At 39.9% G+C, this 14,606-nt stretch overlaps 1 protein-coding gene across 1 annotated transcript in view; it reads left to right on the top strand.

The window, feature by feature from the left end:
• FRAS1 (Fraser extracellular matrix complex subunit 1) overlaps nucleotides 1-14,606 on the top strand; it is a 456,634-nt gene that overhangs the window by 292,971 nt on the left and 149,057 nt on the right. The window contains exons 28-29 of the mRNA XM_059667675.1: nucleotides 2,793-2,877; nucleotides 5,820-6,146. Of these exons, the coding sequence (XP_059523658.1) occupies nucleotides 2,793-2,877; nucleotides 5,820-6,146 (412 nt within the window). The remainder of the gene's footprint in view (nucleotides 1-2,792; nucleotides 2,878-5,819; nucleotides 6,147-14,606) is intronic.

Here is a 14,606-nt window from a genome sequence, read left to right as displayed (position 1 = left end):
GGTGGGGAGAAAAGTAAATGGCCCTTTCACCATTTGCAGTTGAGAGCTGGTGAGCAAAGAAACTCTTACAGAAATAAGAGCAAGTAACATTCACTGAACACTAGCTATTAGACAGGCACTGTGTTAACTACTTTATGTAAATTCTGTATATTTGTATTCCCAGTCTCCAGGCCTTCAGAATATAAAGTAATCTTACCCAAGGCCTTGCATCCTATGATGCACAGCTCAGACTCCAACCCAAGGCTTTCTGATTCCACAGCCCACTCCTTTAACCACTATGATTTCTGTCTTAATAATAGTAGGAATAGCTGAAACCGGTTTGGCTCAGTGGATAGAGCGTCGGCCTGCGGACTGAAAGGTCCCGGGTTCGATTCCGGTCAAGGGCATGTACCTGGGTTGTGGGCACTTCCCCAGTGGGGGATGTGCAGGAGGCAGCTGATCGATGTTTCTCTCTCATCGATGTTTCTAACTCTCTATCTTTCTCTCTCTTCCTCTCTGTAAAAAAATCAATAAAATATATTAAAAAAATAAAAAAAATAGTAGGAATAATGGGCATGCTTCCATCTCCGCGGGCATGCAGAGGTGTTGCTATAAACGGTGCTTAAAACTCTAGTACTTGATGCTATAGAATCACCCATCAAACTCATGCTCCATCTCCTGCATTCCTTTTGCTGCAAGTATAGTTAAATGTTTGCATATCTCTCTCTCTCTCTCTCACACACACACACACCTACCTGTAGTTGTTTGTCTTGGAATCACTTGTGAAATGTGTATAAAGTACTTAAAGCTTCACAGACAACCAACGTGAAAAACCTCTTGTTTCTCTAAGCTTTCCTTTTTAATCTCTCATCATCTATTTCCTCACAGAGTCAGCTTTGTACCCATAAACAGGACAAAGAATGGCAACTATTTTTAGGGAATTTTTAGCACCTTTTCGGGGTACACATTTAACATTGGATTTTCTTTATCTAAAAATTTAAACAAAAGAAGGAATGAGAGGAATAGTAAAAGAACCAGGCTTGGCAGAAACTCATGAAAAAAGGAAATGGTATGTCTCCGGATGATACAAAAACAAAAACACAACCTGCCACACAGGTTTGTGGTTTTGTTTTCCCCGTAAAACACTGACCCTGATTCTTTAGGACTGGAATGCTTTAGGATTGCATTCCTCTAGGGTTGGAATGCTCCTGTGGAGTACAAGACAGATTGTAAATATAGTCGTAGGAGACGAGATAAGCTCCGTTGCTGAGATGCTGAACACAGTTATTGGAAGCTCACTGCCAACAAAAAATCATTTTCCCCACTAGGTTGGGAGTAACTAGCTCATCATTTGTATTCTCTTGAAAGCTGCAAGTGGGGATGGAGAGGAGCAGGATTTAAATGGGGCAGAAAATGAAGGGAAAAATAAAATTGGAGGGAATACAGCAAACTTTTTAAAATTAAGTTTTCTGAGGTACAGTTTGCATTTAATAAAATTTCCTATTTTAAATTACTGTTCTATGAGTGTTAACAAATGTATACTGTCTTTCAGTCTTGAGAACACAACCACATTCAAGGCATAAAACCCCCAAAACTCCATTTACAGTCACTACCTTCCCCAGTTCCTGGTAAACACTGATCTGTTTTCACCCTTGTAGTTTTGCCCTTTCTGAAATGTCATGTGAATGGAATCAGCAAGTATGTAATCTTTTGTTTCTGGCTTTTGCCGTAATGCTTTTGAGATCCATCCACATTCTTTCATGTATTGGTAGTTAATTCCAAGAATACCTTTTAAAGAACTTTGAAAACAGTGGTCCCACCATAGACCAGAATTCAAACCCTCTCATATACATTAATTATGTCTTATCAGGCCACAGTGAGTTCTGTGCTTGGTTTGGCTTGAAGCGGGCAACTCCTACCTTTCCTTCTATTAGTCTCTGAAGCTGTTGAAACAACACTCTTTATGAGAAGTACAAACCACCACAAAGAGTGAGCCTTATTTTGTTTTCTTAATTAGGATTCTTTGGTTGTAAGTAAAGGAAGTCAACTTGAACTAGATTAAGGAAATAGTAAGGTGTGTTGTAACATTGCAGGTGTGGCCTAGATCTCAAACACATTAAGGGCAATGGGCCCCAGGGCCAGCCTGGAAGCTAGAACCAGGACCAGGAAGCAGGACTCGGTTCTTTCTCTTGTATCTGTGTCTTGACTCATAGGCTTCATTGACCTCTCTCCTACAAACCACCTCCTCCACATCCTCATCCACACTATGGTTTCCCAATAGTCAATAACCAGACATCCTTCCCTAGTCAAGTCTACATTAAATGTTGCATGTGTGTGGCTGGACAGGGAGGTGGCTAGAGTTATGTAATGAAAGCATTGCAAATATTGTTATTTGGGACCCACTCATATGAATTGGGTAGGACGTGGCAAGAGGGTTTGCAGGGACCAGGGACTCATTGAGATCTACTCAAAGATTTTGAAAGATTCCTTTTTCATTCTTTAGTTTTATTTATCATTAACCTACAATATATCACTAACCTTTCTTGGCCCAAAAACTGATTTTCAACCTTTTATAGATTCAATTTAGAGAAATAGGAAAAAAATTATATAATTGTTACAATGAGATCTAAGAACACACAGTAGTTTTGTCTGCATTTCACTAGGTTCATATTTATCTATGAATGTTATATTACTGTAGCGGTTTGATCCAAATTCATCCATGCACATAGCCTGGAAATGTTTTTAATCATTGTCATTCCAATGACTAATTTAATGGTTGCATTTTCTCATTTCTTCTTTGGAATTTCTTTTAGGAAAGGTTACTTTTCCCTGAAAATTAGTGACCAGCAGTTCTTCTCTGAGCCACAGCTGATCAATATACAAGCATTTTCAACACAGGTAATAAAAATGCCACACTATTAATAATTTTATGTGTCTACCAATTCTCAAGCACCAATAAAGATTTCTTGTAGTTGTAGATAAATGAATGAGCTGAATTAATCTTGTCTCAGTTTTCTCCTGAAATAATTTTTTTAAATATATATTTTTTATTTTTTTAAAATATATTTTATTGATTTTTTACAGAGAGGAAAGGAGAGAGATAGAGAGTTAGAAACATCGATGGGAGAGAAACATCGATCAGCTGCCTCTTGCATACCTCCTACTGGGGATGTGCCTGCAACCAAGGTACATGCCCTTGGCCGGAATCGAACCTGGGACCTTTCAGTCCACACGCTGACGCTCTATCCACTGAGCAAAACTGGTTAGGGCCTGAAATAATTTTTTAATGCTTCTAGGCAATAACAATAGCAGCCACCATTACTAATATATCTGTAATACTCTTTGTAGTGTTTCTCATTTAATCCTCATGCCATCCCCATGAGGTATTATTATCCCCAATTTACAAGTGAGAACTCTAAGTCACAAGGAGCTTAAGTCACTTGTCTATGGTGATACACATAATCAATAGAGAGCCAAGATCTATGCTCATTAACTCTGAATGCAGATTCTATGTTCTTGATCATTGCATTATGGTGCCATCTTTTGCTATACTGAATCAGAAACTAGCCCATCAGAATAATTTGAGGTGGTTCTAGTTCTTAAGACTTTCCTTATTCATCTCTCTTTTGAGTTAGTTTTGTAAATGTTTCTCTCTCATGGGTATGGGATTATGTTAGCTACTTTTGCCTTATCAACTATGCAGCCAGACTGCATTTATCTTAGTTGGCAGAAGTTAGATGATCTTATTAAAGATATTCTTAAATGTTGTGCCACTGTGGTCATCAGCCAAGCACTGGTCTGAGGAAATCATGGTAGCTGTTGTAAAACTCAGTGTGATGGTTCTCTTCTCATCACTCATCTCTGTCAAGTTGTACTTATGTGTGCAGAATACATATAGTGGTAGAAACTCTGAATAATTGGGCTTGCGGATTTGAACAGCTGAAATGTGCAAAGAGAGTAGGAAGATAGATATGCTCTTAAGTTGTGAATGACAAGAGAAAGGACATCATGGGGAGCCAAGGTGACCTAAATATCCAGATCCCAGGAGTGTATTAGACATGATTCAAGGAAGGACATGAGGTCATTGTTTTTAAACTGAAAGTTTTATATCTTTGGTCCGAAAATGAAAGGACCATAGACTTTGAACCAGAAGTGGCTGCCAAATGATATGAGCAGCCCAGCTCAGCTCTTCTTGATGGCATTCTCACTTCAGGGATGGACTGAAATTAAGGAATGATTAGAAATTGGTCCTAAATTAATTTGATCTCAGAGTTAAGCTAAGAGTATGAATTTTGTTTTAATTGTAGCTAAAATGTGATCTTTGTAAAATGGGCCAGAGGGTGACATCAAGCCCTAGGACTTATTGGCTTAGATGTTTTTCAGTACTTAAGCTCAGAAACTTTGTTTTGTTCTTTTTGTTTGTGTGATATAGTTATGCTAAGCATGTGAATAAAAGGCCTAGTGTAGGTATAAGCAAGTGGCTTTCTCACCTAGATGGTGAGTTCTGATGGTTCCCTGATATTTGTTGTTTTCCTGAAATCAAGTGAGTAGTTAGTGAGGGCACATTTTTATTTTATTTATGAGAAACTTTTATCATTTTAACTTTTCAAAAATGCAATTTTAGAAATGAATTTTAACTTATTTTTGTTCCTTAACATTTCTGTGATATTTGAACATGGTCTTGAGGCTCCATGGCCTTTTCTCATGTAAGTTAAGTCAGTCTTTTCAATTTATGGATTTTGATATCACCTTTGACTTCTCTCTTTAGAATCCAAGAGGCCTTTCATTCCCATGTATAGAATCACAGTTTTGAGTTTTCACTTGGGGATTCTCAGTAGCTATTTTCTAGTTTCCCATTATGTGATTATTATAGTCATGCATTCATTAGACATTACTCTAATAGATATTGAAATTCCCAGGAGGTCAGGAGGGCTAGTTTTAAAAGAAAGCCATTTGGATTAAAGAAGGCAATGTGCTGAGAAAAGTCCTAGATGGTTCAACTTCAGAGGATATAAAAAAACTGAGAGAATGTTTTTTTTGGCTTCTGGCCTTGATATATATTTTTTTCAGGGATTTTTTTCTATTACGGTTCATTAACTTTAATTTTTGTGAAGGAACATTTTATCTGCTTACTCAAGTTGGTAAGAGCACACCTGATAATCCTAAGGAAACATATTAAAATTTGCTATATGAGTAGTGCCACTTGAATTAACCAGGTGCTTGCCTTACTCAGATCAGGATCTCGTCAGGATTTATAGCCTGAGCTGAGTTGGGTCCCTTGAAGATATGAATGAAACAGCTTGAAGAAAATTACTGGGAGGGACCAGAAATAGCATGAATTCAGAATGCAAAATTATCTTACTCAAAGTCACCATGCTGCAACATGGACTGGAATGAAGTGCTCAACTCCCACCACAATGCAAAAATTCCATATGTCCTTTATCATCTCTTGGATGCAGACAACTGACCGGGTTGCCTGACACTAATCTGATCACAGTTACAGTGAAGGGGATGTGGTATAACTCAAGACAGCAGAGACTTCAAAGATTTAGAAGCAAGCAGTTCTCCTTGGTGGCCTCTGATGAATACTGCAGTCCTGAAGTGGCTAGAGATGCCTCCAGAATCAGAGATGTGAACCTTATTTGCTGTGATTCCTATGACCAATCCTACCTTTGACAAATACTGTGAATATGCAACAGTTTGGCACTTTGCTAGAACATCTATAGTTCTGTAAAAAGCATCAAAATATCAATTAGGTTGCACACAACTGGTATCTAGCCCACCGGGTGGTCCTTTCTTTTCCTGCTCAATGCTTTCACTTCTTCTCCTTCATTCCACAGCCCCCCTATGTACTGAGAAATGAGGCTCTCCACGTTAGCAGAGGAGAGAGGGGAACCATCACCACCCAGCTGCTTGACATCCGAGATGATGACAATCCACAGGATGTGATAGTTGAAGTGCTGGATCCTCCACTTCATGGCCAATTGCTTCAAACACTTCAGTCCCCTGCAACCCCTGTCTATCAGTTCCGGCTGGATGAAGTCTCCAGGGGCCTTCTCTACTATGCTCACGATGGTTTGGATAGCACATCTGATGTTGCAGTCTTGCAAGCCAATGATGGATACTCTTTCCAAAATATACTGTTCCACGTGAAGATTGTGCCCAAGGTACGTGTCATTCCCAAAGGTACAATTTCCTTTCTCCTAGATGTTAAATTTTGTTGATGATATCATTTTTTAATTTCATAAAGATATGGGTGGTTATTTATTCCATTTGTTAAGCACCTATTAGGGGGATACTTAGGACATTCAAAGATTAAGAGAACATATTACCCAATCCCAGGAGCAGTATATATTTTGTTAGGAGCACCTTTGATTTGAAAAACCTGGCCCCATTCTCTCTACAAAAGGTAAACTTTTGAATCTTTATGTTGACTTGCTTCCATAAAAGTGCTTCATTGTCCACGGATCCTTTTGTCTCCTGCCTAAGCATGATCATAATCGAATGCACCCCCGTTCTTGTCTGCTCTTCTAAAACAGCTCATGAAATATGTAAAGCTCATAGTCCAGGTCTCATAATGCATCAAAAAGGATGAGTTCAACTATTCTGTTAGCCCACAGAAGCAGGAGTGGGAACTCTTTCTTAGTTATGATAGGAATCATTGGCCTATGAGGTAGAAGCAGTGTTTCTCAGCCTGAGTCATTCCTGTGCTATTTCTGTATGTTTCTGCCATATGTGAAAGCACCTGCTCTGTTATTTACTTTGAATCAACTTCCTATTTTACTGTGCCCTCATCCTAATAAACAATAGTTGTGAAATCATGGGTTTAATGTACAATTATACTTTTTTCTATAATGCTAAAATTAATATGTAACCATTTTATAAAATTTCATTCATGTCTTTCATAAAATACTAGAGGCCTGGTGCACGAAATTCATGCACTCAGGCAGGTGGGTGGCGGGGGGGGAGTCCTCAGCCTGGCCTGCTCCCTCTTATAGTCTGGGACCCCATGGTGGATGTCCGCCTGCTGGCCTAGGGCCGCTGAGCAGGCCTATGCCGGCAAGGCTTCCACCACCACCACTGCACTCACTGGCCATGAGCCAGGCTGACTGCTCCTTAGCGCTGCCTTGGAGGTGGGAGAGGATCCTGCCACTGCTGCTGTGCTTGCCAGCTGTGAGCCCAGCTTCTGGCTGAGCAGTGCTCCCCCTGTGGGAGCACACTGACCACCAGGGGGCAGCTCCTGCATTGAGCGTCTGCCCCCTGGTGGTCAGTGCTTGTCATAGCAGCCAATCGTTTCACCATTTGGTCAATTTGCATATTAGGGTTTTATTATATTGGATTCTTGGGATATCTATCATATTTTAGGGAAATAGTGAGCTAAATCTAAGAGATCTATTGAAAAATATTTTCTAAATCATTTATTACTTGATGATACTTCATTAGAAGCTCTTTTCTCTGTTATAAAAAGAATGGCCCTTTCCATGATGGTAGACTGAGATACATAACTTTTTGAAACTTTTCATTCCAATTATCGGTACCTAATGAAAGGTCATTAGTGATCAGCTAAAGAGATTGATCACTTGTCACTTTCTCACCAGTGATCATTCAAAATTTGTGATTGATCCTCATGAAGGTGAATATCTGAATCTAAGATGGTCTGCTCTCTAGTTTCTCAGGCTCTTGTCTCATTTTCAGCTGCTAAAAACAGGGATGGTGAAATAGATGGGAGTAACTGAAGGCTGATTATGAGACAGAGTTGGCAGATAGCCACCTTGTAGCTAATCCTAATTATCACCCTCTCACAATCGCCCTGGGAAATGAGGTTTAGTTCTGAAGAGATGAAGTCTATACAGACACAGAAAGTTTCCTTTCTTTCTTTTGTGGTTTCTTTTCAAAGAGTGTTACAAGACGTCAGTGCAACCCTAGCAGCTGCCTTCCTTATTGTGGCTTCAGTCTCCATGTGTTCAGTGTCCTGCACAGTAATTTGTGTGCAAGGTTGAAGTCCTAAGGTTGAAGGGTATTTCTAGGATTTTTGCTGCTTTGAGTATACAAAAGAAAGAAAGAAAGAAAGAAAGAAAGAAAGAAAGAAAGAAAGAAAGAAAGAAAGAAAGAAAGAGAGAAAGAAAGAGAGAAAGAGAGAAAGAAAGAAAAATAGAGTTTTACTGTATAAGTAAGGCATAAGCACAGAACTTGAGAATCCTTGTGGTGTTAAATTGAGAGTCATGTTGCTATTTATGGTGTCTATCCCTCCTTCCCCTGCCATCTCTCATCCCCTGTCATGCTGTGCTTACCTGTCCATCAGGTGAACTAGTGGTTTATAGGCCGATGAATTGGGGTAATGAAACCAGTGGCCAGAGCCCCAACATTCATCTGGATGTACTACTAATAAATTTGCCTCTCTAATACCAATAATGTTTTATAAACATATACTACATGTTTTCAAGGAATTCAAAGTATTTTTCCTCTTATTTATTCTACTGATCTTTATAATATCTTAGTAAAGAAGGTTAGAATAAAACTTATATGACCTTATTTCTTACAAGGGAAATTTTACTATGGGTGGTAGGTGTTTTTGTTTGTTTTGTTTTTTAATCTTTATTGGGCACTAATGCTTAATGTAAATTATTTCATTTTATCTTTATAATCATTTTGGGATGTTTGTGCAATTATCATGTCTACTCTTTCAAAAGAAGAAACTAAAATGGAAGTTTGAACATATTTAGAGGCTTAAAACATTGTTCATAAAGGCATTTAGTGCTGGAGCTGAGAATTCAAGTGCGTTCCAGCTCCTCACACTTAACCTCATGGGTCTTTTCATTCTAGTCCATCTTTTTCAATATTTTGGTCATATATTTTCTTATCCCCTTAATGGACTGAATGGATACAGTAAGTTAGTCATTTTCTCAATGTCCTATTCAAGCAGTCTAGGCCTGAAACCTTCCCTCTGGGCTCAGCACATCTTATTACAAGTGAAGCTATTTGTAACCATAAGTCTACTGGAGCCCACGAAGAAAAAAATTGCCCCAACTGTTAATAGTTTCCAGTAGATGTGAGGTCAGACATGACTGATTTCCTTCTGATAGCTATTTCTGAAAATGGGCATCCAAGTCCTTTCCCTGAGGCTACCTGTGTGTTAAATTTGGAGTGAGGCCAGTTACTGGGCTAATGTCTAGCTGGTGGCTTAAATGGAATGGCCAAGGGATTTAGGTCTAATTCCTAGTGAATGGATGTACAAATTAATCCTGGTGTTGTTCAACAGAAAACTTAACCTGGTAAGATAGATGGAAAGGAAGAAGAGGTAGAAAAAGGAAGCTTTGTGAGAGCAGAAGCTATTTCAGCCTGACTCTCTTGAGCCAGGTAAAACGTAGGAGTTGAGTAGGTTTTTGTTGGATGGGTAGATAGATGGATGGAGTGCCTGTTGTCCTGCCTTTGAATGGATTTCTTGCACCAGATGAGAAGCCTTCAGAGCATCTCTGCTGGTGCTGGGGTAGCCCATTTGGGACTGAGGATGGGCACTGTCGGTTCCACTCTTGTTTCTCAAGTTCTACATCACTTCCCAAACTTGGCCTGGCAGGGAGTAAACTTGACTGTCACCTTCCAGGCCTTTATTGAGTGGTTGCGGAGGGAACAGACTCAGGACTGGTGCTGAAACATGTTCTGTTGAAGGGAGGAGGCAAAAGAAATAAAAAAGATTAAGAAGTAATAAAGAATGCTGTGCTGAACAGGCTTTCATTAATTGGGTGGATTAGCAAAACCAAGTCTGCTAGATGTACTGTTCTAAAGCAGTTCAGCTTTTAATAAGGGCTAAAAGTGTGGGCAGGGAAAAGTCAAGCTTACTGGCGAATTACTCTCCACCGCTGGGCTTTCAAAGAATTACCTTCCTTTTTATTAATTAAGGCATCTCTGAAAATCGTGTGTCTTTTTCCACATTGGCAATAAATCTGATGATCCTTCTGACCTCGTTTGTTGTTTGAACAGTTATTTTCTGCAACTGGGTAATGCTTTGATGTTAAAAGCCCCCGAGTGTCATGCTTATGAACCGAATGGAAAATTCAATTATTGAGAGTCCGTTCTGGCTGTTTGACCTTGGAAAGGCTCCTGTGCAGCTAAAAGCCCTGCTGTGCTTTCCCTCAATTTTCTTTATTTTTAAAAATCTTTATTGTTAAAAGTTTTACATATGACCTATTTTCCCCCCCATTGAACAATTTTCTTTAAAGCTCTCCTCCCCTTGGTTGTCTTGCAGGGATACAGTTTGATAATTAGGATGTTTGTGAGAATCATAAATATCAATGGCACAAAAAATGTTTATTTTTCTCAAGAAGAGTCTATGTCATAAATAAATCCTTATCACATGTTAGGGTTTCACCTTTTTTGGACTTAATTTGTTCAATGTAGTGTCTTTAAGATGTATCGCTCAAAGTATACATTCAAAAAATCTTCGTTGAGTCCAAAAAAAAATTATTTGTTTGTTTATAAAGCAGTTAAATCTACATGAAGAGAAGGTTCTATATTCTTGACCTGAGGGAGCAAAGCTTCTTCATACACACATTGACAAACACAAAAACAGTCCGATTATCTTTCCATTGTTCTTCATCTTGGTAAATAGCATCAAAGTTTCACCTTACATGCACCACCCTGCATGATCCTTCCCTAAAATCTACAAGATTAAGGGATGGAAGGGTGGGTGGGGAGAGATTTACCAAAGAACTTATATGGGTATATGCATAATTCCTGGACATAGATAATAGTGTAAAGACCTTGAGGGAGGGGGTGGGGGGGGAGGTGGAGGGGAGAAAGGGTCAGTGGGGAAAAAAGGGGGAACCTCTGTAATACTTTCAACAATAAAGATACATTTAAAAAGTAAAATAAAAGCTATGGTATAAATGAGCCTTTGGAAATTAAAGTTTATTTATAGAATAAATAAAACGTTAGTGTTGACATTGACGTAGATTATATCCAATTATAGTCATTTTCTGTTTAAGTTTAAAATTTTTTATCTTAAATATTTTGGCCTGGAGTTGAGGTACACTATCATTTGAGCTCATCATTTTGTCCCAAGCTTTAATTTAGAAGTGGGGAGGATTTCATTATATTTTTGGGATTATTATAATTTGGTTTACAACATTAATATTTTTATTTGTAATACAGTAAACAATGGCAAAACTTTATTTTTTTTAAAAATATATTTTATTGATTTTTCACAGAGAGGAAGGGAGAGAGATAGAGAGTTAGAAACATCGATGAGAGAGAATCATCGATCAGCTGCCTCCTGCACAGCTCCCACCGGGGATGTGCCCACAACCCAGGTACATGCCCCTGACCGGAATCGAACCCGGGACCTCTCAGTCCGCAGGCCGACGCTCTATCCACTGAGCCAAACTGGTTCCGGCGGCAAAACTTTATTACCAGCATTTCTGTATGCCTTCTGTTCTATGAAATGAACTTTTTAATTTAGAGCACTGTTTGAATTATGCCCCCTTAATCTCTTGTTGGGATTTCATTGCCTTATAATGTGATACCCTGAAGGATATATAAAACATCACTAGGCAGAAGATTAGTCAATTGATATTAAGGCTGATTTCTTGAACTTATAGGGATATATGCACCATTGTGCCAAAGGGGGGGAAAAAACTTACAAGGAGGTAAAGAAATTGTAAATATCAGACCCAATGGGGCAATTTTTGGCTATTAGACACTTTGGCTATAGAAAAATAGTGTATATAGCTTGCCATTCATCTCTTCTTAAATCTTTCCTGCACCATCTCCCAAAAGAAAACAACTGAAAAACTATCTTCATCATAATGAATAGGAAGAATTATCCTTTTCCTTAGATAGTTGTCTGTTTCTTCTTTAAGTACTATAAACAAATAATTAAGAAACAGAGGAATATGTATTATCCTATCTAATAAAAGAGTAATATGCAAATTGACCATCACTTTGCAATAAATATGGCGGCGCCCACAGCTAATAAGGAGGGGATATGCAAATTGACGTGACAAAGATGGAGGAGCCAGCCAGATCCACGGAGCCAGCCAGAGCAGGTGGGAGACTTGGCTTCCTGGGTCACCCCAGCGACCCAGGAAGCCAAGCCAGGCTCCATGGCCACCGCCCAGACAAAGCCATAGTGGCAGGGTCAAGGAAGAGGCAGTTAGGGTCAATCAGGCTAGGAGGGAAGGGCAGTTGGGGGTGATCAAGCTGGCAGTGGGGGAACTTGGGTCAAGCAGGCCAGCATGGGGGACTAGTTGGGAGCAAGCAGACCAGCGGGGGTACAGTTGGGGGTGAGCAGGCCAGCAGGGGGGCAGCAGAGGGCCAGCAGGCCAGCATGGGGGACCAGTTGGGGGCAAGCAGGCCAGCAAGGGGGATAGTTGGGGGTGAGCAGGCTGACAAGGGGGGTCAGTAGGCTGGCAGAGGGGGTAGTTGGGGGCAATCAGGCTGGCAGGCAGATTGGTTAGGGGTGATCAGGCAGGCAGGCAGGTGAGCGGTTAGGAGCCAGCAGTCTCAGATTGCGAGAGGGATGTCCAACTGCCAGGTTAGGGATCGGGCCTAACCCGGCAGTTGGACATCCCCCAAGGAGTTCCAGATTGGAGAGGGTGCAGGCCGGGCTGAGGGACACCACCCCCGCCCCCCTGCCCACATGCACGAATTTCATGCACCTGGCTACTAGTCCTGTTATAAACATAACCATACTAAATGCTTGCCTGTGCACTTTTGGGAAAATCATTCCAGACCCATCATGAGCTCTACCCTAGACCATGTGTCTCACGTGACTCCGTATCTCATTGGGATCTTGTTAAAATGCATGTGGAAATGCATCCAACTAAAAAGCTGCATAGCAAAGGAAACAATCTACAAAATGAAAAGGCAACTTCTGGAATGGGAGAAAATATTTGAAACCATATATCTGATAAGAGATTAATATCTAAAATATACAAGGAACTCAAACAGCTCAATAGCAACAAAGCAACTTGATTAAAAATGGACTAGAGACTTGCATAGATATTTCTCAGAAGAAGACATACAGTAGCCAACAGGCACATGAAAAGGTGCTCAATGTCACTAATCACCAGAGAAATACAAATCAAAGCCACCATGAGATATCACTTCACACCTGTTAGAATGGCTATTACTAAAAAGACAAAAGGTAACAAGTGTTGCTGAGGGTGTGGTGAAAAGAGAACCTTTATACGCCGTTGGTGGGAATGTAAACTGAGGTAGCCACTTTGAAAAACAGTAAGGAGATTTCTAAAATAGTTAAACATTGAATTACCATATAATCCAGCAGTCCCACTTCTGGGTGTTTATCCAATCAAAATGAAATCAGAGTCTTGAAGAGGTATCTGCACTCCCATGTTAATCGCAACATTATTCACAATAGCCAAGATATGGAAGCAATATAAGTGTCCTTCAATGGATAAATGGATAAAGAAAATGCGGTCCGTATGCACAATGGAATGTTGGTCAGCCTTAAAAGGGAAGGAAATCCTGCCATTTGTGACAGCATAGATGAGCCCGAAGGACATTATCCTAAGTAAAGTAAGCCAGATACAGAAAGACACATACTACATGATCTCACTTAAATTTGGAATCTCAAAAACTTAAACTCATAAAAGCAGAGTAGAATGGTAGTTTCTGGGGGTTGGGGAAATGGAGAGATGTTGGTCAAAGGATATAAAGGTTCAATTATAAGGAATGAATAGCTTCTAGAGATCTAATGTACAGCATGGAAACTATCCTATATAATAAAAGTGTAGTATGCAAATTGTCCCCTCCACTGGAGTTCTTCCGGGAGTTTGACCAGTGGGCAGGCTGGCCGGGGGAAGGGAGGGAGTACCCAGCCAGTGCCCACCAGCCACTAAGGACCCTACCAGTGCACAAATTTCATGCACTGGGCCTCTGGTACTTAATTAAAACTTATTTTATACTTGAAATTTGGTAAGAGAGTGATCATGTTTTTCGCACACCAAAAAATTCATAGCTATGTGAGGTATACATACATACATCAAAACATCACATTGTATTCCTTAAATATATACAGTTTTTATTGGTCAAGTATACTTTAATACAGCTGATGAACAAAACTAAAATGCAGATTTTAATTCAGAAGGTCTGATGCAGAAGTCTGGGGTAGGTGCCTGAGATTCTTAACTACTAATGCACTTTTAGATGTCGCTGATCTCTGAACGCCAACTTGCAAGGAGTACTATCTTCTAAAAATGTCCTCACACAGGAATTGTAGGGGATTGTGCTGATAAAGTATAGTCAAGTAAGAGAGGTGTCTGGGACATGCATTCGAGTGCTTACTTGCTTGGAATATGAAAAGCCACATTGCCTCATCAGTCCAAGATTGTGGTCTTTGGTGTATGGCTGATCTCTGTAACCATAATCAAAGTTGACGAGTCCTTTTAGCAGCTGAGTCACCCGGGTCCAAGTGTATTATGTTATGTAAAATTCTGCTAGAGTTAATAGGGCCTTTCCCCCCAGAGTTCTGGTAGAGGACATGCCAGTTCTTGACACACGGTGATATTTTTGTAAATAATATTCCATAGCAATTGTGAAAGGAGAAAGCTCTCCGGGATTTTGCTCCCAGGCATTCGTCACAATCTAAGGTGCCCTGGCTGTTGTTCTCC

Source organism: Myotis daubentonii, chromosome 1 (assembly GCF_963259705.1).
Source record: "Myotis daubentonii chromosome 1, mMyoDau2.1, whole genome shotgun sequence".
NCBI lineage: Eukaryota > Metazoa > Chordata > Mammalia > Chiroptera > Vespertilionidae > Myotis > Myotis daubentonii.
Note: the sequence above shows the minus strand (reverse complement) of the source record. Positions and strands in the feature narration are given on the sequence as shown.